The sequence below is a fragment of the Semicossyphus pulcher genome, unplaced genomic scaffold, assembly GCF_022749685.1.
Source record: "Semicossyphus pulcher isolate SPU_LCO1_2020_fin unplaced genomic scaffold, fSemPul1.0.p SCAF_25, whole genome shotgun sequence".
Taxonomy (NCBI): domain Eukaryota; kingdom Metazoa; phylum Chordata; class Actinopteri; order Labriformes; family Labridae; genus Semicossyphus; species Semicossyphus pulcher.
This window is the reverse complement of record NW_027211699.1, coordinates 2,690,959-2,715,186: the sequence shown is the minus strand read 5'-3', so window position 1 is coordinate 2,715,186 and position 24,228 is coordinate 2,690,959. Positions and strand designations below refer to the sequence as shown.

Sequence of the window (24,228 nt, the reverse complement as noted above, 5' to 3'; positions counted from 1 at the left end):
ATTGCTTATGTTATATATTCATACACACAAATAACATGATTCACAGTCTCGCTTTCATTTTAGACACCATAGTTTATACTGCAGTATAGAGAATACTTGAGTAAATTTGGTCCAAGTCTATTCCTACCCTTATTTACTAAGTTTGTAGTAAATATGCGATGTTTCCACTCCTATATTGTGCTGGTTCACTTCAACTTTATTTATTAAAATTCGCAATTGACATAATGAAAATAATTTTTCCCTTTGAAACAAACAGCTGTTTCTTTGCACTGGTTGCTTCTCTAATGTGGACTCATTTCCTCCCCTCAGCCTTCTAACAGCTGTTACCACAGTGGGTGGGACACCTGGACGGACAACAGCTGCGACATACAATTCAGGTCGTGTGCCACAAGCTGTAAAAGATCTGTTTATTTGTTTTGCTGTTAATCATATGGTGGCTTGGTTGGGAGGTTAGAGACTGCAACACAAAATTTTATACAGAATGAGGTCAAACTCTATTTAAATACTAGCATGGTTAAATAGTTCAAACCAGTTACAGTGCTGATAGATAACTCCTTTTAAAAAATGATTCACTGATCACAGAGGAGTATTTTTCTAATCTAATTTTGCACCTTGCCAGTGTAATCGAAGCAGTATTATTCAAAACATGTTTATTGACATGTTTTACTTTTTTTTTTTTTTTTACAGAAAACATAAAAAAAATAATCAGGCACAGGAGCTTTTGAGTGTTATATCACTTTGGGCATTGGAAACAGGAAGCCAGCGTACAAAATGCGAACAAATCCTGATGTTGTATCCATTAGACTCATGGCTCAGTCTTAAGCGATCACCTCTCTCAACCTATAAACCTGTTTTTAGATTGTTATGAACTCAACTTCCATTCTTGACTAAACGGCACGCTCTGTCATGCCTGCTACATCTTCATAAGCATTTTAAAGATAATTAACATTAGTACAATGTTGACATCTAAAATACATTTTAATAACAAGAATAAAAAAGGCCTTGTACTGAGCTGTTGAACAAAAAGACTTGGTTGTTTGGAGAGGAGAAGGCAGTGGAGATGTGCAGCTTCTTCTTTCCAGTCAGCAAAGTCCTCATCCTGGTCAAACTATCAGGGTTCCAACATTCCCACTGTGGCCCAGGAGTACAGTGGAATTCAAGCACTTTTCCATGACAATCCATGACAAAGTTTAAAGCACTTCCATGACCCAAAGATACTCCTCCTTCCTGGTCTGTTAATAAATCCGAGCCCGGTTTGATTTCCACATCAGTTGAGCTGAAAAATAATAACACTGAAAGTTGTACATTACTGTTAGTAAAATTCCCAAATATTGCATTTTTAAAAATAAATGTACTGAATTTTCCTTCCTGGAAAACACCTTGTGAGAATTATATTCAAGAAATTCAACTCACCAAATAACCTCTGTCTATCTGACCACAAAAGCGCTCTCTTGAATCTTTGCGTTAGCCCACTGTGAAGTAAAGGGTGAAGAACACAGCAGTCAGTATATATAAAAAAAACAGCCTCAGATGTGAACACACTACACTTACATTCAGTTGCCTGGGGGATTGAAGCGGCTCGTGTTCCTTACAGCAGAGTATTGAGAAGGGTCTTTCCTTCGTCTGTGAATGCTCTTTGAAACACAGACTGAAAACCTTAGCAGGCAGGTAGACGTCCCAGTCAGGTGCGTGCTCCTCGACCAGATCGCTTACCATCCTTTTAAACCAAAAAAGACCAATCATCTCAAAGCGCACATTTTACCACAGTATAATGTGAATATGAAATGTGACAAAAAGCTACAAATATCAGAGCTGTCAAACTATTGAAAAATCACTGAAAGCACCGACCTGTCAATCAGCTGCTCTGTGATCAAATCTGCAGTTCCTGTCTGCTGATGATGGACCACAAGAGCAACGGTGACCTTCAGCTGCTCTTTCAATTCTCTGTTGATCTAGAATTAGGAGACAAAGTCACATCTGAGCTCTATCTTATTTTAAAGACAGTACATTTGAATTAAAATTTGGATTCAAAAACTGGCGATTAGGATAACGCAAGCTTCTTATAAACATGTGAAGCTTACTTTCTGGACTATGTCATGCGGTAGTCTGGAGAGGATCCTGAGCGGGTATCCAAAGTGAGCAATAATGTCAACGACGTGCTCCGCCACATGTTCAGGGAGGCAGGCCTGCATAGGCAAAGCTTCCACCCACTTGGAGTAGTAGTCGGTCACAGTCAGCATGTATTTGTGTCCGTTCAGAGTTTCGGGCAGCGGTCCTCTGACATCCAGACCGAGCCACTGCCACGGCTCTGTCACCTGCCATCACAACAGTACATCATGGAGAAATACAATGTGAATGCAGAAATAATCAATCATTTTAGCTTGTGTTTAATGTTAGTCTGCTGCAATACATCATGTTGAAGCTTACCTCTATCCGATTTTCAGGGTCTTTCCCTTCTGCCTGTCAAAATTAGAAAAGAGCACTTGATTAGAAAGCTTCTTAATATAGAAAAATAGAGTTGAATGTAATTCAAAACTCACCAGGACTACTTACATTTACATTATAATCTGGAGCCCACTGAATATCCCGCTGGTGCATGAGAAACAACACACAAAATGGACATTAATAAAACATAACAGAACACAAAAAGGCTTTCAGTTTGACTAATGTCATACCAGTAAGTTATGATACACTGATTAGTACTTACACAATTAAAAATAAACATTATAACACCAATTACCTGCGGCACACAGTAATCCCCATGGAAGAAATGTGGAAATGACTCAATCTTCATCAGTCCTTCATCGACTATAATCCTCCATCTCTCAGGCGTTTTTGGGTCTTTGTCTCTGAAATCCAAAAGTGGTCAACACATTAAAGAGGCAACAGTTCAAATGGGTACATTACTTATACATAGAAGATAATATCGGAGTCCCCTGGTAACATACCCAGAAGGCTCTTCTGCCTGACTGGGCTCTTTGTCCTGGACGCTGGGCTTTGTTGTGGCAGGAGTGGTTGTCTGAGACTGAGCTGGACTCATCTGTGATGCTTTAACAGCAGACGGCTGGGTTCACAAAACAGGAAAACAACACATACTTTTGTTCAAAAGTTTGACATTGGTTGAAAGAAATTTGTTTAATGATTTTTAAGCTCAGTCCAAGAAGGATTTATGTTAGCAAACAATGTTTTAAACATTTAAAGATGGACAAGCATGTTAGCTAAATTGACTAATGATAACTGTTGGATGTTAGTCTCACCTTGTTTTGCTTACTTCTTGGGTTGATGGGAGCCTACATCAGGGGGGAAGTGACAGAACATCATGTGAGATCTTTATTAGAGAGAATAATCAAAAATGGATGAATCGTAATTTTAATGAAGCCACTGGCTTGTTCGTGGTTGAAGGGTTTTACTGCCTTGTGTTAAAAAGTACTTCTTTCCACTAAATGAGGCAATTGACGGTTAATTTAACAATTACTAGCAAACCTTTTCTTTCTGTGTGTCATCAAAAGAAGAAAATATGGTGGGAACTGCATCTTCTCGAAGTTTCACACATTTGCCTGTTCTGTCGATGTACTGTTCCTCAAAGTGATTGCTGCACAGCACAGAGAAGCGAGAAGGGGTCCAGTCATCCCACTTCATGTTGTTTAACCATTTCTTGAGTTTACGGGGATTGTACAGGGGAAACCTGTAGAGGCAAAAATCCCATTAATTGCTTAAACGGATGTGCTCCATCTTGGCTGTGGGGGGGAAACACAAGTGACAAGTTTGCCTATTAAATCCTAATGGCAAAAGTTCTGCATTGTAAAATATTGAAGTGTTTCTGTTGTATAATTTTCAGTTTAAACCATTGATCGTTTCGTCTACAAAATGTCACTTTATGTGACAAATCACCCAATTCATACATAGAAATAAAGTGGCCCTAAAGACAAAGTGGCTGCTGTGATGCTGTTTTTTATGTTAGCTAAGTTAGCCGGACTGGCGTTGTTTTGCTAGCTATACCCTGTTTTTTCACACAAAAAAATGTCAAAACTCACTTAAAAAACTTCAAATCTGAGTCGCTGGAGCTTTCGCAGTTGTAGGCACATTTATATCTCCCCATTTAGTATACTATGTCGCTAAATTTACTTCCAAACAAAGTGATTTTGCTGCTCGGGTTGTCTAAGTCAAGGTAACAGCAATACAACTGCTATATCCGGTCAGAAATTTCAAAATAATAGCCTCATTACATGTGTGAAAGCTACTGGAATAAAATGACGTAGAAGAAATCTTGCAATAAAGGGAGCATCCGGCTATGTTTGTGTGTGTGTGTGTGTGTGTGTGTGTGTGTGTGTGTGTGTGTGTGTGTGTGTGTGTGTGTGTATGCGTCTCTTGTGTTGTCTACCCTTACAGTAGATGGCTATTTCCGCGAATAGCCTGTAAATTTAACACTTTGACGAAAATTTCTCTAACGGATGTTGTTTGATCTTCTTCGTCATGTGCTAGTTGCACATAAATACGCCACAGTGCCCCCTCATGGATAGAAGAAGGTATAAGTAATAAAACAAAAGCAAACGTAAAATAAATGTATAACTAAAAGTTGAGAAACATTCAATTAATAACATTTGCTAAGTGAACTGCCAGCTTTGAATTTATAATATATTTTTAAAAATGAAAAATAAAACTTTATAAACCTAGATTGTTTTCTCTGCTTGTATTATATTAAATTTGAACACAGACTGAATCAAATAATCATTGCATAAAAATATCAATTTTATTTAGCATTGAAAAAATGTAATATAAAGAATTTCAAATGGCTGCAGATGTTCCAGCTCAGTCGCTTTTTGTTTTCCACTCGACTCTCCACTCATCCCAGTCCAGCAGTGTTCGTTTTATGTCCCATCCTGCTGCTTCCACACCTGGAAATTACACGAATAACACCATGTTTCTTTTGTTTAATTACAAAGAAGAAGATAAAGATGGTGATTTGTAGTTTTGTGAATGTACGCACCTTTGAGAAATTGACTAAAAATGGTGTCCATCAGCTTGTGACTCTCATGCACCATTTCCCAATGACCTTTAAAAAAAACAAAAGTGCATATTTAGCAAAAGAGAGACAGCATCTGTATTAACCTAAAGTAAGAAATGAATTAAAGTAAAGGCTCACTTTGTTCTCTTGAAGTCGAAGGGCTCAACTTGCTGCTGAGACAAACAGCTTGGCACATGGCTCTGATTTCATCATGTACTGATGCTTCTGGTCCCAAACAAACACATATGCAACCTGAGAGGAAGAAGATAAGTTAAATAAAACATGTTAAAGTATGTTATATTCCTCTTAATCTCATGGTTTTTTTGTTATGGAAGATGACATACCATTTCGTACTCCTAACAGGTAAGGCCTGCTGTTCTGCTTTAAAGCCAAATTAAGCTCATCTGGGCTGCAAAATAAGAAAATTATATTGAACTTTTATTGTCTGTATTTATTTTTTTGTCATATAAGCAAAACATGAAACGTGAAATTACCTTTGAACAACCTCATGTAGCCTTACTCCAAGTTTGACTGGCACAGTTTTCCTAAACTCTGGTGACAAACAGAAGAAAAGAATAAACATATTATAACTGTGGCTGAAACTGAATAAAGCTGTCATCAAATGTATGACTCTGACCAATGAACACTGGCTCTCTCTGATTAGCCTCTTGCGGACTCAGGATCCGTTTGTCCATCAGGTACTGCTGCAGAACGATCGAAAGCCGCGCCTCGTTGAAGGTTTCCATGACAACTGAACGCACAGCCTTGTAGTTGGCAAAGAGGTGGAGGACGGTGAAGAGGAAGAAGAGGCTGAGAGTCAGTCTGAGGGGCAGAAAAAGACAAAGGAAAGGGGGAGCTGATGTAAAAGATTCTTCAAATAAGTCACTGTTTAAGGTTCTTATGGTAATCTAATATTCTATATGAAGGTACTTACATTGGATTATCAGTGACGAGGGGAATGAGTATCAAACTAATCAGCAGTCCAGCCAGATTCACCAAAGTCTCCTGCGGAATTTAAAAGATAGAAAGATTTGTCACAGCAACATCTGTCAGGTTTAAATTTGTATATACGCTCCATACTAAAAATGACAAAATATGGTAAGTCAATGGTCACAAAAAAATCCCCAAACATACCTGGCTGCCATCTTTGGCCGAGATGTCAGCCATATTGTCTCTGCGAGCCTGATGAACAGTCAGGGCAGCTCTGGTTGCACCACCTGCCACTCCAACAAGGGACTGGTGACAAACACAAAGAAAAGCACAAAGGCAGTTTAAATTTATCAATGGACACTTTGCAGCCCTACAACTTTAAGTTTATGAAGTGCTTAGTAACAATTACATTTTGCCTGCATTGTATATTACAGTTTCATATTTTGTTTGCTTTAGGTTCCAGATCTGTGAATGGCCACCAACATCTCAGGTTTTAAATACAACCCTTTAGTTTTAAGTTTTAATTACAGCAGATTACATTTTTTTTTACCTTGAATATCCCAGCTGTACACACAATCAGGGTGAAGAACGGAGGAAAGTATGGAGCCAGTATTTCCATGAACATGGCAATGTCGTTGAGGACATCAGCAAAAAGTCTGATAAGGAATTAAAACACAGAACTTTCAATAGGTTATTACAGGGAATGCCTTCTTTAGCGTCATGCACAATACATACCTCCATTTTTTGGCCTCTGAGTCCAGTTTACTCCTGAAATAAAGACGCAGAGAAACAGATCATGAAGAGAAACTTTCATGAACGGAATAGGAGTGCAAATAAAAAGATACAAATGTAGAATATCCATCTTCTAAAGGTCCCCATACTTTGTTTGGACTGAAAAAGATATGAGCCTACCCTTTCAGCCAAGCAAAGATGATTCTGCCCAACATTCCTGTCCCATCTGTACGGAAAGATTAGTTTACAACCTACACTCATTATAAAAGAGTAATGTAAATGTTTTGGTTATTTTAAGGGGTCACCTCTCAGTAACCAGGTGACTGTGGCTGCAGCTACTGTCGCCTCCTGGTTTCCAACTCCGACACCTTTGAGAGAGGCCTGAGTGGCGAGAGTCCCCGACAGAGAGCTGGAGAAAGCCTGAGAAAGAGAGAGAGAGTGTGTGGTTGCTGCAAGTAAATAACTGAGCTAAAATAGAAATGAAAATAGCAATTCATAAATAAAACAAAATAAACAATATGTTATGGTAAAACATAAAAACATTAAAACATAAGTAGCTGAGAGGAATAATTGCATGTATTATAACCGCACTCATACTGAACATATTGCACATGTACTAATGTATGTATGTTAATGGTAATTGTGTATTATGAACTGCACCTGCACAGTATCCCAAAATTGGTACTGCAGGTAGTCGTTACTGACACTCTCTGGATAGCCTTGAGGCAGAAAGACACTCTGAAACGTAAAGATAAAACATGAGTCCGGGGAGGAATTAAAATATGAACAGTCAGTCAATGTTGCTGCATTGAAAAAATACAAATCCTTACTTTAAAGACTCCAATAATAGAGTTTCCTCTTGATTCCCCTTCACCCCCATCTCTTCTCCTCTCCATCACCCCCTCCTTTCCATAATACTTCCAGGACTCTGCACTGCCATATCTCTCTGTTGCCAGAATCACCCCTGCTTCTTTCTCCATGAAGGCTGTCAGGAGTGAAAACTGAGAAAACTAACAAACGGAACAATACCGCAGTCTGAAACACACTTCGGTGTAATTAATTAAAGCACATTGGCTCAGCAGAACATAAAACAGGACACAGCCTACGTGTCGTCCTCTCCTGTTGGGTTTTTTTTGTGGCATTTCCGTGTTTTTTCCGCCCTCACTGAATGGTGGTTCCTCATTGGAGGATTCGGAGTTTAGGGCGTGGCTTCGATAACAACGTGCCAACCCCCATAAACAGAGACGCACCAATATCTGTAGAATTTATTGTAAGAGAAACGATTAACCTGAATGGCTACACCAACCAAACTATACATATTTTCAGAAATATTAAAGTAATATATTAGAAGAAATGGCAATCATTAAAGAGTCTTTAAGATAAAATATGCATAGGGATACCAAAATGCACATACATACATGAAGCTCAAGGTGGTAATAAGAAAAGAATAAGTATAATTAAAATAAACAGAAAAAAATCATAAAATAGAATAAACTAGTATTGTGTTTACCATCTCAGTTAAGCACATAACCATGCTAACATTTGCTAATAAGCACACAAAGGTCATCCTCGACTGAGCAAATGTACTATTATGTGACCATTACAGTCTGAACCCGATTTGAACCTATGCATTTAGACAAAGAGAAAATCCCTCCGGTCTCGCTCTGACCAATCCTCTGACCAATCCTCTGACCATTTCCCAACTTTATCAGTACAATGAAGCAGCAGCGGATGTTAACTCATACAGGGCAGGGCCTGTTTTTATTACTGTGAAACAAAAAGTAGATCATAACGAAAGTAAGAGATCCCTATTGACCAAGATTTTCTAAATAAAATTTTGCCTTAATGGCTCCTTTAGAATCAATTCCTTCTGTCTTTCTTTGTTATAACAGAGACAAATAATTATCAGTACATAATGCAGAATAACGTCAATAAAAAGCCACAGTAGAACCCTCCCCTGCTCTTTTTCCCACAGACGAAACATCCAGCTGTGTGAGACTGGCAGAGCTTACAGAGAGTGGCGTCAGCTCTGAAAAAATGCAGTCAGGTAGTCATCAATCGTTGAGCCGAGGGTGAGGAAATGTTTCTTATCTCTGGGTCATAGAGCAGCGGGGTGGTAGGAGACTAGAAAAGCAGGGTCTGAAGAGTGGGTGCCGTGATTGAGTGAAATGAAAGCAAAAAGATTTGTTTTCTCGTCCTGGATGAATTTAGAAAAGGAGGCCGACTGGAATCTGTGGCTGTTTCACCCCCAAGGCGAGACAAGTGCTGACACACCTTTCCCAAGTCCACAGGAATGCAGTGTAGGAAAGAAGTGAGGGGAAAGGTTGTAACACTTAACAGTATGTGAAACTGAGTCCAAGAGGAAGAAGAGAGGAAGACTTAATCTGCGAGTACAAGGAAGAGAACATGAGAACTAACAAGTGAAGGAAGGGTTTGACAAGTGTATGTGTGGGAGGTAAGACTAAAGCAGTAAGTGGGCGTGGAGGTTTCACAGCAGTTTCACTCCCAGCCAACTTATAAGGCTCTGAGCTTTCACAGGGACAGGGCGGCCTCCGAGCTGTTGTCTTTAGTCTCTGACTACAATGACAGGAGTGGTGTTTGGATGACCACGTGTGGGAAAACTTTAAACTTCCATATCTAAAAAGGACGACCGAAGAACTGTCACCTTAAAGTGGAACTTTATTCTGGAAGAAGAAGAAGAAGAAGAAGAAGAAAAAACACCTGTTTCCTTCTCATTAAGACAAACCAAGAAGCTGCTTGATTCACTGAAGGAGTATACTGAAGAGACTGAAAGAGGAGCCTTAAAATATTGATCAGGTTTGTACTTATTGTAAGAATTTAAAGCTTAAAGGGGTTTTATTTGTGTTTACAGTGTTATATCTGTTTCATTATCATTATTTACATTAATTACACTCCCTTTTTGAGAACCACCTTTACGTTTTTCTAGTCATTTTGTGCTATCAATCATTAAGTAACTCCTACATATGCATGTAGTAACAAGATCATTACGTCTCTCCTACATGATTCACAGCTCTGCGCAACATTACATGATTAATCTATTGTTATGACATCCCTTCTGATGTATTTTCTCAAGTGACAAACGCGCAGAGTATGCTGCTGTGACGCTCAGCGATCAAATCGGAGATTAGATAGGCTACATTTCTCCCTTTCTTTCATCATAACGCGGTGAGAGCCAAGCGGGATGTTTTGCCTTTTTTTTTAAGTGTGATCGTACAAGTTTGTCAAGCTTTTTTTCTATCGTTTAAAAAGGAACACATGACATTGTTCCCCATGTTACACCATACGAATGCTACTTTCTTTTTCATGTTGGAAATACCCATCGAAGAAATATTCCCATGCTCACATGGGAGGAGATACTGTGTTAATACTCCGAAGAACATGTTATGACTTGTAAGGGAAATTTATTTTGAATTCTTTATGCTTGGATTGTGTTGCCAAGGCTAACAGGGTGACAGGTGAGTGAGGGCACTATTCATACAAGGTAAACAAAGGTCAAAAGGGCAACTAGGGAACATGCAATAGTGTTTTGATCTACAGTAAATCAAAGCAGCAGCACGCACCAGCTGGCCAGTCAGAAAAAAAAGAAGATCAAGATTGTAGATAAATACAAAAATGTAAGTTAATTTAGGCTTTTTACTCTGGGAAACATCTACAGAACCATAACTCTCTGGGACTTTTATGTGAAGTCATCAAAAATATGGCGTACCGCAGTGTTTTATCAGAATGCACGGAGGGTTTTTCCAGTCTTATTTAGTGTTATCAGAGTTCAATGGAAGAGGAAGACTCTGACGTTGTGACATAATGGAGCTCACTTCATTATATCTAAAACGAAAGCAGGAATACAAATTGAGCAGAAGAGATTAAATACATTCTTTAGTCAGCATTAAATAAAGTAACTCATCTGTCAGTTGTGTCTGAGAAATATTCTTAAAAAACAATACACAAATGTTCTCTGAGGCCTGGGGGCGTTAAGTATACAAATTTGAATAGAGTTAACATTTACCTAGACAGGGATAGCCTTCACACAACCAGTTCCTATAATGTTGCTTTATCTTAAAAACAAACAAGTCTATAAGGTTGTTATCCCCTAAAGCAGACACTCAGACAGACCATAAACATGTTCTTTGATTCACAGCACTCTCTTGCACGTTACTCATCCCTGGGTGTCGTAATCATGACATGTACAGATTACTAAACCTCCTCTTGTTTTGCAGAAATGTCTGATTCTCCTCAGACGTGTATAAGTATGGATGAAGAGTTGCCACTGAATGTGGTCGCAGGGTCAAGTGACGCACAAAATAATGACAATGGCCATCAAGTAGGCGGCAGCACCGGAAGACGCGTCTCCCCCTCCTCCTGCTGCGATGACAGACACCACAGGAAACTAGCCATCTGCAGCATCATCTGTGGGATCTCCTGCATTGGGATCAAGGCTCTGATAAACTCAGTCAAGGTATTTATTGTCTTCTCACCTGTCGGTCACAATGTCAAAGCCTCGAGCTGCACATTCCACATTCCTTCTTATTGCTTTAAACTGCAGCTAATTGACAGTTTGACAAATGTTAACGTACTTACAAGAAATAATTTATGGTGTCAGTGAACTAATCACAGACATGAGAAAATAAAGACAGGAAAAATAGGTTCTGTTGAATAAAACGGGGGTATCATGCTAATTTCAGGCTTCATATTTCACTCTATAATATATGTGGAGTAGCTTAGCAGAATTCATAGCTAAAAAAACTCGTTCTGTGCACCTTTTTCTGATTGACTAGCTCTCCGAAGCCTGCTGAGGCTGCACTTTGTGACCTCACAAGCATGTAGAAAAAACTGTCTGAAACCCGGTGTTTACAGGAGCCTGGGGATTACTCCAACATACTTTTACCTACAGATTTGAAACTTCAGCCATGTTTAATGTTGACATCCAGCATTGTATATCTTAAAATGTGACACAGCATGATACCCCCTCTTTAATACAACATCAACATGCCAAAATGCACGCTGAAATGATTATTAGTTGATATAATACTTCCTCCTGTCCACACTAGCTGCAAAAAAAAAAATCCCTATTAAAGTCATTTTAGTGTAAGTGAAGTGATTGAGTGAAATGACCTCTAAAGTTCAGCTGAAACAGACAAGAAAATATAAATACTCTTAAGTTTTAGTCTTTAAAGTGAAATATTTCCTCTTTGTGATGGAACAGAATGTAATTACTTGCTAAACTGCAGCTGATATTTGAACCTTTCAAAGGCTCAAGCTGTAAAACACGGTTGATTGCAAAGGATCTTCATCATGTTTTGTACCTGGAATTGTTTTTGACGGATTCTTTTTTAAAGCACTCCTCTGTTAAAATTCTAAAACAGGACATCTCTTTGTAAGTTAACACATTTTGTGAACAAGGATTGTAGAATACATTTAATCCTGCCAAGCTAAAATAACATAAAAGGCAAAGGCAACATACATGGCAATTTCCCTATTTTGTGATTTAAATCAAATAAGACTTGTGAGGTAATCACTTCAAGACTTTTCCACATTGGGGGTTTAAAAAGATCCAAATTTTAGACAGGAAATGGGAATGTTTTTACACATAAACCAGTTAAGGCTGTGGCAGCCAAACAAAGAAGAAATACAGCTAATGTCAAAAAAACACAAGGCTTAAAAAGTGTGCTAAGAATCGCAGACATACACTAAACTTCTATTATTGCCTATGTCAGTAGTTTTAGTTTCATTACTTCCTACTTTTGATGATTTAACCCTTAATACAAAATGTTGTCTTTTCTGAACATCAACAGGCTGAGACGACGCAAAATGATGCGGACGCTGCAAAGTTTTCACGGAAGGCGAAAAAATATGGCGTCATGTCCATCGCTATTTGGGTTTTCATTCTAGCTGCCATTCCAATTCTGATGGCGCTGGTTTCATATGTCCTCACCCTGCTCGACTGATGGCAGAAGAAGTCTCGTGGAGCGGCTCCTCTGATATTGGCTGTGAAGGGACACCGACAGCGGACAGTAGGAAGCCAGTTATCAAGGATTAAATGCTACAAAGACATGAAGAAACTGGGAGTTACACAAAGCACGGAAAGTGCGCTGAAATGCTGCTGCCCCAGTTTACACTTTTATACTTCGCAACCATGGTTTCATAAACAAGAAGCTTTAAAAGGGCGTAAAAAATGTACAACTATTACATGTTTTTTATATGCTGTAATATTTATTTAACAATGTATGAACATATGAACAACTCAAAATGTAAATGACCATATAAAATCCAGCATTACCTATAGTTGGAGATGTGACACTGCAGGACATTTACATTATATATTAAAAGATCAGAACTGTGATTCCCCAGTAAGGACCCCATCCTTGATATGTTCCCACCTTAAATGCAAAAGTTAATAAATAACTGTCAGTCTAGAAAGTATCGACATGAACGTAATCAGAGGATTGGGTCTTTACTGGAAACAAAACGGCATGGCAGTGCTTCATCACAACATGACGAGATCCTGCTCCTGTTGCCAACGTGTTTGCACGCAAATTATTGCATTGTTACCATATTAGCTTTATTAACGTCAAATGTATCAATATGTTGTACTTTTATACAGACATATAAACAGACAATTTTATAACAAAACGCTTGTGCTCTGAGTTGTTTGAAGCATCTTGACATGCCCTCATAAAAACAGCGACAATAACGCCTACAAAACATCTATGTAAAAACAGTTAACAGTTAAGGCAACCTGAAAAATCTTACTTAGGCAGTTTGTCAAGAATTAACAACAAAGAGAACCACATGTAATAAAAACCCAACAGGCAGTGGACTCCTGATTAGAAATGCTCTCAGGAGTGCTGCATCGAAACAACAAAAACCTCTTCAGCCGAGATAAAAACACAAACACAAAGAGTTGATTATTAGACAGGGTTCGCCCTGAGCGGAGTACAATGAGTCCATGCGGCTTGCATACACTTAAAAACCACGGACAGAAACTTGGTTTTAAAATTGGTTGCAGCGAATACAAATCTCTGGCCGGCATGTTTAAAAGATTTATTCTGCATTTCATAAAAAATAGCTGCCTTTTCAAAATAACTTACGATGCTGCAAGCAAGCAAGACAGTGCAAATGAAAAACCAGTATTAAAATATTATGAGAGGACAAAACCTATAATCACTCACCAGAGAGATTGTGCAGACTTTGATACAAAAAAAAGGAGCATAACTACAATCATACTGTAAAGGTGTTAAATCAACTTCTATTTCTAAGTGGTTTCACTTATCGGAGATAGAGAATGGCCGGGGGAATAACGGACGGCAAAGGTTTGAGGTTTGAAGGCAGCGATGTCAAAAAAGCGACTCACCATGTAATGTATTTTAACCACTAATTTAGCGACCAACGTCTATGAGGAAATATGTGGCGCTATGATGTGTTTCTTCAACTTGCAAGCTACAGATGCTACAGTATGAGAACTTGTCACCACAACAGTTATACAGTTTGTGCTGACAGAAGAGCTGGAGACTCACGCGAATCTTTATGTTGGAAATAATCATATAAACAGCTTTGCAGTGTGTTTTAAACAGCTGCCAAACAATCAGCATTTAATAGAAATCTGTCAGCTGTCTCTCTGATCGTCCATCAACCACAAATTCAGCTGCTCGAGCTTGGCACAGAGAAGCGAGTCCACGTCCTGCGCGCTGAGGGACGGTTCGTCCTTAGGGAAGCCCCCTCGTCGTGTCCTGGAAGTCGGATTACCTGCCTTTCCAACACCGACGAGGGGCTTCTTTGGTTTTCTGACCTCGCCGACCTCCAGGAACTCCAGGAATCGTTTGAGACGCCTCTGACCAAACCAGGACTCGGAGCCATTGCGGCGGTTGAGAGGCACCTCGAATATGGTCTCCAGCCGGCTGAAATATGAGGAAAGAATTCCATTAATAGGCGAGTTCAGGAAGTTAAAACTTTAATGAGTATCGATGCACTATTGATGCCACCTTCTCATTCAAAATACAGAGTATGGGTTGCACCAGCTATGAGTAAGTTCTCTCCTGACTTGTGTTATAAAGTCAACAATAGAGGCTTAGTACAGCTACTCCCTTTAGTTCCATCTGGATTACTTGGGGCATAATGTATCTAGATTGAAGGTAAAGTAATAACTAAGAGAAGTGGAGAAGATAGAGTTCCATCTTTATGGTTACTGGTGCATTAGCTACTTAGCATCTTAGCACAGCATGATAAGCTAAACAGGTTTTGAAATATCCCAATAAATTAGGTCTGTAGTTTATAACCGTGGCAAAAAATGTCTTTGGCAGAAAAACAGTTACTTAAGTGGGTTTTGGATGATTTACACCAACTCTCTTGACACTTGTTATTGTGCACTTGTAACTCAGAGTTATGTTGAAACTTTTCACTGTGGTGCAACCACAAATACTTTTGTTATGCATAAATTGCAGTAAAAAGTGGCAGTAATTACGCTACATATATGGGCTAAGTTTGAACTTACAGACAGCTGGTGCAGTTGGCTGCAGAACCCTAAATATCAGCTGAGGCTGTTGTTTTAATTAACAGCATGGTGTTATCTCTGGTGCCACCCTCTGGTCCAACAAGTGACAATCTGACAGTAAATCTGTAGCCGTTTCAAATCCATACTGCATACTGCAGGTTTTGAGAATGTGCCTCAAACTGGAAAAGTGACATAATAAAGTAGCCCAAAAACAGTCCCATATGAAGTGCATAGAGGAATAAGCTGCTCATGGTTGGGAAATAATGATACATTCAATTTTTTAGCTCTAAATACTGACAGTAAAAACAGTATACAGTAAAGACAAAGTATAAACTGTATACGATTAGTATGTAGTATGGAATTTTGACATAGCATTTTTCATGTTACACGCTACAGTGTGGCTATAAGGTTTCTCCTGTCTTTGATTTTGAGTTTAACAGGTTTTATATACATTTATTGAATGTCTAACTCATTATTCTAGCTCTGGCTTGTTAAAAAATGTATTCTGCAACTCCACATATCCAGAAACAGATCACAGAGCCATAGGTTAAGTTGGTGTAAATGTTCCAAAGTCTACAAAGAGAAAAGGAGGTGGAGCTGCAGTTAATGCTGACTGTCTGCTTTGAAATGTGAGACAGACTTGCGACTTGCTAACCTTTCTGAAACACCTAGCATGTCTTTGATTTAACACGCATTTAAAATCAGTATTGTAGGTTGACCTTACCTCTCAGGGGGTTTGCTGAAGTTCTTATTGGTGTAAATTTCCTCCAAACTAAACTCCTTCTTTTTCAGCCTGTTGTGGAACATATGGAAAAAACATGTTGTTGCAATCAGTCTGAATATTGATCAGAGAGCGTTCAATAGTCAACACACAGACAATTGACACTTTCCCTCCACTGAAAACCATTGAACATGGATTTATGTCAGAATGTGACGCAGTGGAATTTGTCCTACTTTCACTCAAGAAGAGTGACTTCAGAGAGTGTTTCACATTTACAGTATTACATGTGTTTGACTTTGAAGGCACAAACTTGACAGCAGAGAAGCTCTTCTGTTTAAAGGTTGCATCAATAGAGGCCTTAAAGACCTTTGCATGTTACATAGTGCTAAAGCCAGCAATTAAAAGTAGTAAAGATAATGTGTGCACCTTTGGGTTGGTAGTCCTTTGTCACTAATACAGTTTAAATGGTATAGAGTGCATTGTGACTCTTAGTCATGTACAGTGGGTGTTTACCTGATGGGTTTGGGCAGGCCCATAGGTGTGAGGTTGTTCTGAGGTTTGGGTAAAGTTTTCCGAATTCTAATAGACGACACCTTCCCTCGTTCCTCGAGCTTCTGCACCACCTGTGATGACGAAAAAGATTATATCATGTATCCTGATGCTTTTAGAAGCATTGCAAAATGTTGTGTGACAAAAGGCTAAAAAACAACAATGCAGACTTTCTCCAAGGTCACAACCATATAAATAGATTTGTCAATAAAGTACATCCATGTATCGATATCAGCTCTAACAGAATGACTGTTTAAAAGAGGGATGTGTTGTACAGCTGTTGTAGTAGAATAGGTTGGGGGTTATCTACCTACCAAACAGGCAATGTAGTGTATATTAAGACAACCACATGTTACATATACATATCATAATGACAAATACCAGTGTCTCTCTTGTTTATCAACTTTGGTCTGATAAAAAAGTCCCAAAACACATGGTCATTACACTCGTAATGTAAAGTAATGCATACCTTGATTTCAGAATCAGACAAAGACTTTTCCTCTCTCAGCACCACATCTTCAAACTCATGACTGGATGAGCTTGTGTCCTCGCCATCATCCTCTTCTTCACTCTGCTGTCTCCTCTCAATTTCACACTCCAAGGGGTTCCCACTGCAGAGAAGCCAAGAGTTGCAATCAGAAAGGCGCTAAAACATTTATGCATCATTGATATTATCATGAAACATCTTATTACAGGTTTTACCTGCTGCAAGAGTCCAAGGCACCACCAGAGGAGTCAGTTCTTTGGAAGAATCCTGGAAGGCGCCATGTGGAGGGGCTCAGTGGGTAAACTGAAGAGGCGGTGGGAGAGGAAGCATGACTTGAAGTGCTGGGGCTCACGGCAGGTCTGCTGTCAACCTTCTTAGAGAGGAAAGCCAGGGGGCTTGAGAGGAAACAGGAAGCAAGGGCTGTGAGGGAAGTGGTGGGAGAAAGTGCATTACTGGGAGACAGGTGTTGGGTGGAGCTGTTGTACGGGACAGATCTTCTGGATGGGTACACCTCTTTACGGAGACAGAGAGGGGCGATCTCCCTCTCCACCTCCAGACTGCAGACTGTGTGTCGACGAGCCCGTCGCTGGGATTTGTGGGCGTGATGGACAAAGGGCGAGTAGGACGATTGATGCTGATTAAGTATGTGAATCCTGCTGTGATGTGGTGAATGCAGAGAGGAAGTCCAGGGCGTGTCATGGTGACGGAGCGAAGGGATCTCCGGGCAAGAGTAGCTGCGTAACAGGCTTCTCGAAGAGCCGGTCTTTGATGAACGTGTAGCCAGGTCTACGTCGTCCATAGTGACGGAGGTTGTCACGTCTGCACCTTTACGTGTCCTGCTATGCAAAACCCGGCATTTTCTCCTTTGTTTATCTGCTCTCCTGGGCCTAATGTTAGCCCCTCTCGCAGTAGACCTTAGCCCAGAGACATTCATGCTTTTTTGTATACTGGCTTCAGCATCTGCAGGAAACACTTCATCTATCACAGAAGCAGTATTCATTTGTTCCTCATCTATTTTATCTAGTTGTACATAACAGTCTAACGGTTGGGAAAGTGGAGGATCAGGTTGACTTTCAAAAGGTGTCATCTCAAAATACACAGGGTCCACAGACATTTTACTTTTGCCTTCTTCAGAGTGGTTTTCTTTGGTTATCAAATGAGCGTTAGGGATATGTTGCTTTGTCTCGTCATTCCCACCAGACGCAGATAATTTAACAGCACCTCTTAAAGCCTTTTTGAGTCTCTTGGACGGCTGGTTTGGCTCCACTTTCCTTCCCTCCTCTTTCTGACCGTGCGGAGAGTCATTAAAATCTGTGGGTGTGAGTTCTAATGGCTCGGCTGCTAGTGCTGATGATGAGGCAGAAACTGGAGTGCTGTCTGATTCTGAGGTTGAACACGCTTGGTTTGGCGATTTCCTCTTCAGTGGTTGCTTGTTTATATTCCTGCACCTGCTCGTGCTCTGGATCTGCTTTATATCAGGACGGACAAGGACTTCTGACAGCGCTTCCTGCTTGGGTTGGCTGATAGCCACTGTAGTTTCCAGATCCATGTTATCAATGTTTCCATCTGATTTCCCAAGATCTGTTCTCGTCTTCACTCTTTTGCGTGAAACAGAGGGCTTCCCCTTGCTGCTGCTGCTGCTGCCCTTTTGGGTGCTCTCTGCCACACCACTGCTTTTATCCAGTGAGCAAACAGACATCACATCCGAGGAGGTTTCAGTCTCCGTGTTCAACCCTTCTTCATTTACTGCAGCAAGCATTTGTTGTGCCTCTTTTACTTTCTTATTTGCTCTTGTTGAAACAGCAGGTCTTTTTCTAGCAGGCTTTAGCGTTTCTTCCGCATCCACAGTGGTGTCTGGCAAAACAACGGTCATTATGCCACCATCTGAAGCCACGTTTAATAACTCTTGTTTCTCTGTACATTTATCATCAGTCAATCTTTTCCTCTTCACAATGTCCTGAGAATGACAGTTTAGTTTCCGCTCCCTCTTTGCTCTTCCAAGACCGGCAGCTGAAGATGTTTCAGAGTCCAGCTGCTGCGTGTCCAAAGCAGTCTTTAGTTTCCTTCCTTTGACGCTGTTGTTCAAGTTATTCCGGAGGTTAGGACGAACCAACTTACAACTTTCTATTTTCCCTCCATCATCATCACCATCAAGGTGAGGAAGGTCCTTGTCAGAACAGCCTGAAGATGTTAATGACTGTGTTGTTTCGTTATATGATTTTACTAAATCAAAGTGCTCATCAATAACCTCTGGGTCAGACTCTTTTTTGACTTCAGATGTCAAAGTCTTTGAGGTAATTTTCCTTCTAATTCCTGTACACTTCCTAGGCAGTGGTTTCAGTCGGACAGCCAGTTTCTGGTCCTCCATAGATGTGGATATCTTTAACTCGGATTGGTGTGAGGCACTTACATTGACAGGGGGATTTAAAAGTACAGAGGACCCAACAGAATCTGAAACTTCCTCAGAACAGGGTAAAGGACTGTGTTGCAAAGGCACAGAGTTGGTTGAGCTTCTTTCCTCCTGTGTCATCGCACATTCATCTGCCGGTTCAAACCCGGGTGTTGACATCTCCACATCAAACAATAACTTTTTAGAATACTGAGCAGTTTTTGCCTTTTGTGCAACTTCTTCTTCACTAGCGCCCCGATTCCCATTCTCGCTTTGTGCTACTGGATGGAACATATCACTCGGCTCTGAGAGTTCAACATCTGACGTCCCGCCAGCCTGTAGCTCACACTCATCGAATTTGTCGGGATGGTCTGTGGACGGAGGAGGACTGTTGGCTCGGAAGAGTTTCACAGGACTCATGACGATCTCTGTGAAACTGGCCATCTTTGACTTGAGTGACTGGAACAAAGGGCCGATCACCCATCCTTTCGGGATGGATGTATTTTCAACACTGTGTCCGACAGCCAATCCGCCGCATGAATCCATGGGGAATTCAGTGCCGTCAAGATTGTGTGTGGTACTATCAGCAAACTGCTCTACTATATTTTCTGCAGCAGGGACATTTGGTTTCTTTTGTGAACATCTCTGGTCCTTTTGCCTTTAATAAAAACAGATGCAGGAAAGCAGAAACACTGTTATCATGCTATAATGCAATAATAGTGTGTTTGAGCAGTCCTTCTACATAGAGTGTCTAAGTCAATACTTCCACATTAACTAGGCTAAATGACTATCATGCACACAGAATCTGAGACATATTATAATAACACTACTTACTTATTTTGCCACTCTGCTGCAATGCTGAAATCAAATAGTTCCTGCAATGTAAAAGAATTTTACAGGTGTTTTAGGACCACTATGCAGTGTTTGACTGAGCACTGATAAAGTAACATCTCCATTCACATGAAAAACATAATACAACATAAAAGACGATCTGCAGGGGCGCTGGTTAGAGGTAGAGCGGGCGCCCCATGTACAGAGACTACAGTCCTCAAAGCACTGATCGCAGGTTCGACTCCCCGTCTGCTGATCATTTGGTGCACATCATCCCCCACCCTACACTCCCCACACTTCCTGTCTCTCTTCATCTATCCTTTCAAAAAAAGGCAAAAGCCGAAAAACTGATCTTAACAAAAGGACAGAGGTACTAAAGTTACTTAAATTACGCAGAGGTATTTAAGTGTACATTTATTTTCAGAGCATGTCCAATGTGAAACAAAAGGAAAAACTAGAAAAAGAAAAAGCTTGCTCTCTTCACTCAATAGCCATGTTTACACTACATTTCTGCCACAGGGTTGTAACGAAGCTCCGCCGTCATGCCGCCTTTGCCATTTTACATTGAACCAAGCAATGCCGGCGTAAACCCATGTCAGTGTGCCTTTTCACACAGCGTTCCGGCATTGCGGAAGCAAAACGTGTGCGAGGTGTAAACAAACAGCTTGCGCTTCAGATACACAGGCGGCATTGTTCAGCCCTGCCGGCTCCGTTGTTTACACTGACGCCATTTCGCCTCTGTTACTACCTCCGCTGCCGGCTCAGAGGCGGAACGACCCACGGCCCACCATTACGCCTCTGTGCGTTTTATATTTAAGACGCAACGTAACAGGGGGTTAATAATCCTGCTTGAACTGCCAGTGTAAAAGGGGCTACGTTCTAGGTTGCTTGACCATCGCTCCTCAAACATTCTGCATTTTTTGATACCGTCAGGAAAGAAATTAACGGAGATTGTTTCGTTTCAAACTCGTGGTGACAGCAAAAAAGTATAGAGAAAGTATTGAAAATTATGTATTGGTACTTTAACAACCCTTATCTGAGCTGTTCCAATCCACTAACCAACCAACTGGCAAAACTGTTTTATTAGGCAAATTTAACACTTGATAAAACTTTGATGTTAATTTTGCCAGAAGCACCGTAGAGATTTCTGGCACAACTTCACTTACTTGCATGATGCATGAAAAAGGGCAAATATTTTTAGACTTTCAGTATACAGTAGAAAACAACTTAAAATGCACTTAAAAGTCAAAATATATGGCTATAATAAAAGGCGTATAAAATGTGGTCATTGACTGAGGGAGTTGTAAATGAGTGGCTTTTGTCTTGGTTCATAAACACTGCTCACCTCTTCAGTGTCTCAAGACATGGGACAGAGGACAATAAAGATGAACTGCATACTGTACCATCTATGGTCTGCACATTAGTGGGTCATATTAGACACACGCTTGCTTGTCTGTGTCGGATGCAGCAGACCGTGAAGGAGGATTAAGTCTCTCAATTAACCCTCACACCCTGTTCACTGTACAGGTCTCCAATGTTGACACACACAGACCTACAGTAAAGCTGCTGCGACAGATTAGACACTGAAAGCTGTATGACATGGAAAATACCATCAAGGGCATGCAGACAGACTACATGATGGGGACAGAGGGACCGACAGAGACACAGAGAGGGTTTAGCGTACGAACATCCAAAGCGAGAAAAGAAAAACACTGACCTTGTTTTGTTTCTCATGTCCATGTGTGCTCTCAACTCTTGGCTGCTCGGAGTGGGACACTTGTACCTACAAATTAGAGAGGTACATTGGCTTGGCATGAGCATTGACTAACGTGTTTGTGGAAGAGATCTAAGATTTAGGTTAAACTCCTACCATGCTCCCAGCGTCCCCTTGTCTCCTTGGGGGCGACTGATTCTGTCTGGATGGTCTCTGCAACGCTTCGCTGCTCTTCTTTTTAGGAGTTTGTGCTTGAATACGACCACTCCTTCTGTGTCCAGAGTTTCCATCATTTGCACAGCTGTGAATGTTTCAAAAATAGGTCATTGTAGCCAAAATGCTGCATTATAGAGGGGAAGTCTGCTCAATAAAAGCATCTGTATTGGGGATGGATGAAAATGGTAGCCTTTCTTTTTACAAGATACATGATCCAAACACCAAAGGTCCTTATTTAAATTGTTAAGATACGCCTAGTGAAAATGCTAGTACTGCTATATTAAAGTAACACAGTGGTGCTTCTTTGACCTCATAAATAATCTTTTGCTGAGTGCAGACACCAGCTGCAGAGAGCACAAAAAACCCACAACAAGTATGTGTTACTGCAGCCTGCAAAGTTACAAAGAATTGTGTGTGACTTGTTGGTGACCTGCCACCTGCTTTTGGAACGTGTGATTCTGAAAACATATGCTACAGACTTTTTACAGCGCAGGTTTGATAGACTTAAGTGTTTTGTTATGTTTCAGGATAGGTGTGGAGACCAGTGTATTGGAGAGATGTAAATGCCCTATGAATAGTGTATAGGTTATATTCCAACAGAGAAACCAGCAAAGTCCTAAGAACTACAAGTGCTAAATCATTCAGTCCTAAAGAAAAAAAGAGTGTCAAAAGCAAGGAGGGGATAATACACCTACAGCAAAAGAAACCAAAAAGGTGCAAGGACAACTATACCTGGGAGCGGTGGAGGAAAGGGGGAGGAGAGGTGGTGGAGGTTCACGGTGGGGAGGTGCACTACAAAAACTGTTTGGGGGAAGAGCATCTCCATCCATTGGAAAAACTATCTGAGGGAGCGGGTCAGAGGGATAAGTCAACATCCCCTTGCTCTCTTTCTCTCCTTGTCTCTCTGTAAATAACAACAACGAAAAAAAAACATGCAGGGTATCATATCAATATGAAAGTACTTCAAAACAGATTACAAAAATTAGGCATCACTTACTTTTCTGGTCTCTGGGATGGGAGTTTATTCTGAAATTAAGAATAGTAAAAGGATTTCATCATGAAGGATTCACATATGACTCCGCCTGCGATAAATTATTGTTATCATCATCTATTACAATCCTTTTTTTTTTATTATATCAACTGATAAAAAAAGGACAGAAGAAAGTGAACAATACCAAACACAGTTTTCATTCTTCTATTGTTGAACAGCAGTCAGTGTTATGATATTCAGTTTATGATCATAAAAAAAAGAAAGGCATCAAATTGCCGTATCTTTTTTGTACTTGTTGCTCAACCAATATTTAATTTTCTTCATTATTGTGAAATGGGAACTAATTAAACTGGAGTGCTTACATTTAATTAGTTCCGTTTTGTACCACTAGAGAAAATCACATACTGGTTTGTTGTGCAAATTGTGTTTTTTAACCCTAATTTGTGTTCTAAACCTAACCCCAAATCATTATTTAACAATGAAAAGAGTATGTAAATCAAGAAAGGGCCTTTGTAGTCAATATCGCAAAGATAACATCATCCAATAACGAAAGGTTGGCTTCATTTAATAACCTTGCCTTCAAAGCTAGCTAAGCTGTATCGATAAATGAAAATATACCCGGCTATATAGCTTATTGAAAACCAAGGGATTTTAGTAATTTTTTCAATCAAATCGAAGCGAAGGTTTGATCAAAGGAGTAATGTCTACTTGCTGGAACGAACACTGTCTCGTATTAAAACTTGTGTGTGCGTATGTATGATGGCGTTATCCGTTTATCATATCAAGGTTAACTACCATAAAAACAATACGAGTTTAACATTGAAGCCATATCTGAGCAGAGCTGTATTGCAACTCCCACAGCACTGAAGAATTTGGCTAACGCCGATATTCCGAGTGTGTGGCACAGTTTCTGAACCAGGTGATAGCCGTAGCCCGGGAGCTGTCATCTCCTCTAGCGTGCTAAGTGTTTTCTATGTGTTAACTGGGCATGTCCCCATTCTGTATTTTAGTCGCATACGGTTATTATTGCTAAATAGCATTTTTTTTTGATAAAAAACCTACCTGGCACGTTTAGCTGTACCACGGGGTAGTATTCCAACCTCACCGTAAACAAGGCATGCCGGACGGCGCCCAAGAGCGACTCGTTGATGTATCCG

General features: G+C 40.2%; 3 protein-coding genes across 4 annotated transcripts; all 3 read right to left on the bottom strand.

The window, feature by feature from the left end:
- Positions 1–72: 72 nt before the first annotated feature.
- LOC138604322 (uncharacterized) lies at positions 73–4,141 on the bottom strand. 2 transcript variants are annotated; one of them, XM_069676233.1, is made up of 12 exons: positions 4,035–4,141; positions 3,484–3,685; positions 3,258–3,290; positions 2,949–3,064; positions 2,741–2,849; positions 2,554–2,589; positions 2,428–2,460; positions 2,082–2,315; positions 1,849–1,952; positions 1,552–1,717; positions 1,414–1,472; positions 73–1,292 (listed from the first exon to the last, which is right to left on the bottom strand). In XM_069676233.1, the coding sequence occupies exons 1-11, from the start codon at positions 4,097–4,099 to the stop codon at positions 1,428–1,430; spliced, it is 1,143 nt and encodes a 380-aa protein (XP_069532334.1). In that variant the 5' UTR covers positions 4,100–4,141; the 3' UTR covers positions 73–1,292; positions 1,414–1,427. The 2 variants fall into 2 exon arrangements, with proteins under 2 accessions (XP_069532334.1, XP_069532336.1); XM_069676235.1 differs by having other exon boundaries at positions 73–1,276.
- Positions 4,142–4,731: 590 nt separating this feature from the next.
- On the bottom strand, positions 4,732–7,786 carry rusf1 (RUS family member 1). The gene is made up of 14 exons (XM_069676182.1): positions 7,498–7,786; positions 7,328–7,405; positions 6,973–7,087; positions 6,848–6,893; positions 6,671–6,703; positions 6,486–6,591; positions 6,140–6,241; positions 5,940–6,010; positions 5,643–5,827; positions 5,500–5,557; positions 5,350–5,414; positions 5,144–5,257; positions 4,988–5,053; positions 4,732–4,895 (listed from the first exon to the last, which is right to left on the bottom strand). The coding sequence occupies exons 1-14, from the start codon at positions 7,645–7,647 to the stop codon at positions 4,810–4,812; spliced, it is 1,275 nt and encodes a 424-aa protein (XP_069532283.1). The 5' UTR covers positions 7,648–7,786; the 3' UTR covers positions 4,732–4,809.
- Positions 7,787–12,891: 5,105 nt separating this feature from the next.
- prr14 (proline rich 14) lies at positions 12,892–24,192 on the bottom strand. Its single transcript, XM_069676349.1, has 11 exons — positions 24,134–24,192; positions 23,078–23,106; positions 22,813–22,984; positions 22,021–22,165; positions 21,868–21,933; positions 20,154–20,194; positions 17,146–19,977; positions 16,913–17,054; positions 16,408–16,517; positions 15,898–15,966; positions 12,892–14,580 (listed from the first exon to the last, which is right to left on the bottom strand). The coding sequence occupies exons 3-11, from the start codon at positions 22,953–22,955 to the stop codon at positions 14,289–14,291; spliced, it is 3,840 nt and encodes a 1,279-aa protein (XP_069532450.1). The 5' UTR covers positions 22,956–22,984; positions 23,078–23,106; positions 24,134–24,192; the 3' UTR covers positions 12,892–14,288.
- Positions 24,193–24,228: the final 36 nt, after the last annotated feature.